A 1,342-nucleotide genomic window follows, 5' to 3' on the forward strand; every position below is an offset into this window, starting at 1 on the left:
CTCCGGTCTGCGTGTCCGATTCCAACCGCATGTTCACGCTGGAGTCGCTGAAGGCCGTCTGGCACGGGCAGAAGCTGGACTTCTTCAAGTCGGCGCACGTGGGCTCGCCGGCCCCCAACCCCGAGGTGATCCAGCTGGACGGGCAGAAGAGGCTCCGCATCCTCGACTTCGCCCGCGGCAAGAGGCCCCTCATCCTCAACTTCGGCAGCTGCACCTGACCCCCGTTCATGGCCCGCCTGAGGTCCTTCCGGCGCCTGGCCGCGCACTTCGTGGACATTGCCGACTTTCTGCTGGTGTACATCGAAGAAGCGCACCCCTCCGACGGCTGGGTCAGCTCGGACGCTGCCTACAGCATACCCAAGCACCAGTGCCTCCAGGACAGGCTGCGGGCGGCGCAGCTGATGCGGGAAGGGGCGCCCGATTGCCCCCTGGCCGTGGACACCATGGACAACGCTTCCAGCGCTGCCTACGGCGCCTACTTCGAGCGGCTCTACGTCATCCAGGAGGAGAAGGTGATGTACCAGGGAGGCCGAGGACCGGAGGGCTACAAGATCTCCGAGCTGCGGAGCTGGCTAGACCAGTACAAAACCCGGCTCCAGAGCCCCGGCGCGGTGGTCATCCAAGTGTAAAAAGGACCCGGCAGAAGGCGCGGGGGGAGAGAGGAGGGGGAGGCGGAGGAACGCGAGGGGGCTCCGCGCCGGGGCTGCGTGCGGGCGAGATGTGCCATAGTCCTTTCTCTATTCAAATCATGTTGATTTGCCAGCCACGCTCTGTCAATACTGTATTTCCATGTGCGTTTTGTAAATAACTCTCTTTTTTTTTTCCTTTTTTTTTCTTTTGAGAAGCGTTTACTATTTTTTAAGGCGGCTCTCTTCCTTCGGGATCTGTTCCCAGCTGCGTGTGTGCGCGGGTGTGTGTCTGAAAAGTTGTGTACAAGTGCTCCGTGCTGCCTAGCAAGTGCTAACTGGGATTTCTAGTATTTCTTTGTGATGACCGATTTTGAAATGGGTTTCTCTAATGCCAGGAAATCGTGTCTGATGTTGTCAAGTACTAGAACTGCCAATAGCCAGAGCTGAACGGAATGTCCTATTTATGGGGTAGGGGGGTTTTGTAAGACGTTCGTTCACATTTTTTTTAATGAATTTTTTTAAATAATAAAGGTTGAGTAAATACACATCTAACTTTGCCCGTTTCTCTCGCTTCAGAGCGCCGCATCCCCTTTCCCTCCCCTCCACCTTCTCACTTCCTCTCCGCGGCCGAGGAGCGACTGCCGCCGGAGGATGCGCTGCCGGGTGCTGCGGCGGGACCGGGAGGAGAGGGGGGCATTAGGCGTCCCGGGGGC

At 57.9% G+C, this 1,342-nt stretch overlaps 1 protein-coding gene across 1 annotated transcript; it reads left to right on the forward strand.

The window, feature by feature from the left end:
• Positions 1 to 1,181, forward strand: DIO3 (iodothyronine deiodinase 3; the record flags this gene model as incomplete). The annotated part of the gene is given in 1 exon segment (XM_010712037.2): positions 1 to 1,181. A coding segment is annotated over 1 exon segment (629 nt), but the record flags the coding sequence as incomplete, so codon positions are not given.
• Positions 1,182 to 1,342: the final 161 nt, after the last annotated feature.

This window comes from Meleagris gallopavo, chromosome 5, assembly GCF_000146605.3.
Source record: "Meleagris gallopavo isolate NT-WF06-2002-E0010 breed Aviagen turkey brand Nicholas breeding stock chromosome 5, Turkey_5.1, whole genome shotgun sequence".
Lineage (NCBI taxonomy): Eukaryota > Metazoa > Chordata > Aves > Galliformes > Phasianidae > Meleagris > Meleagris gallopavo.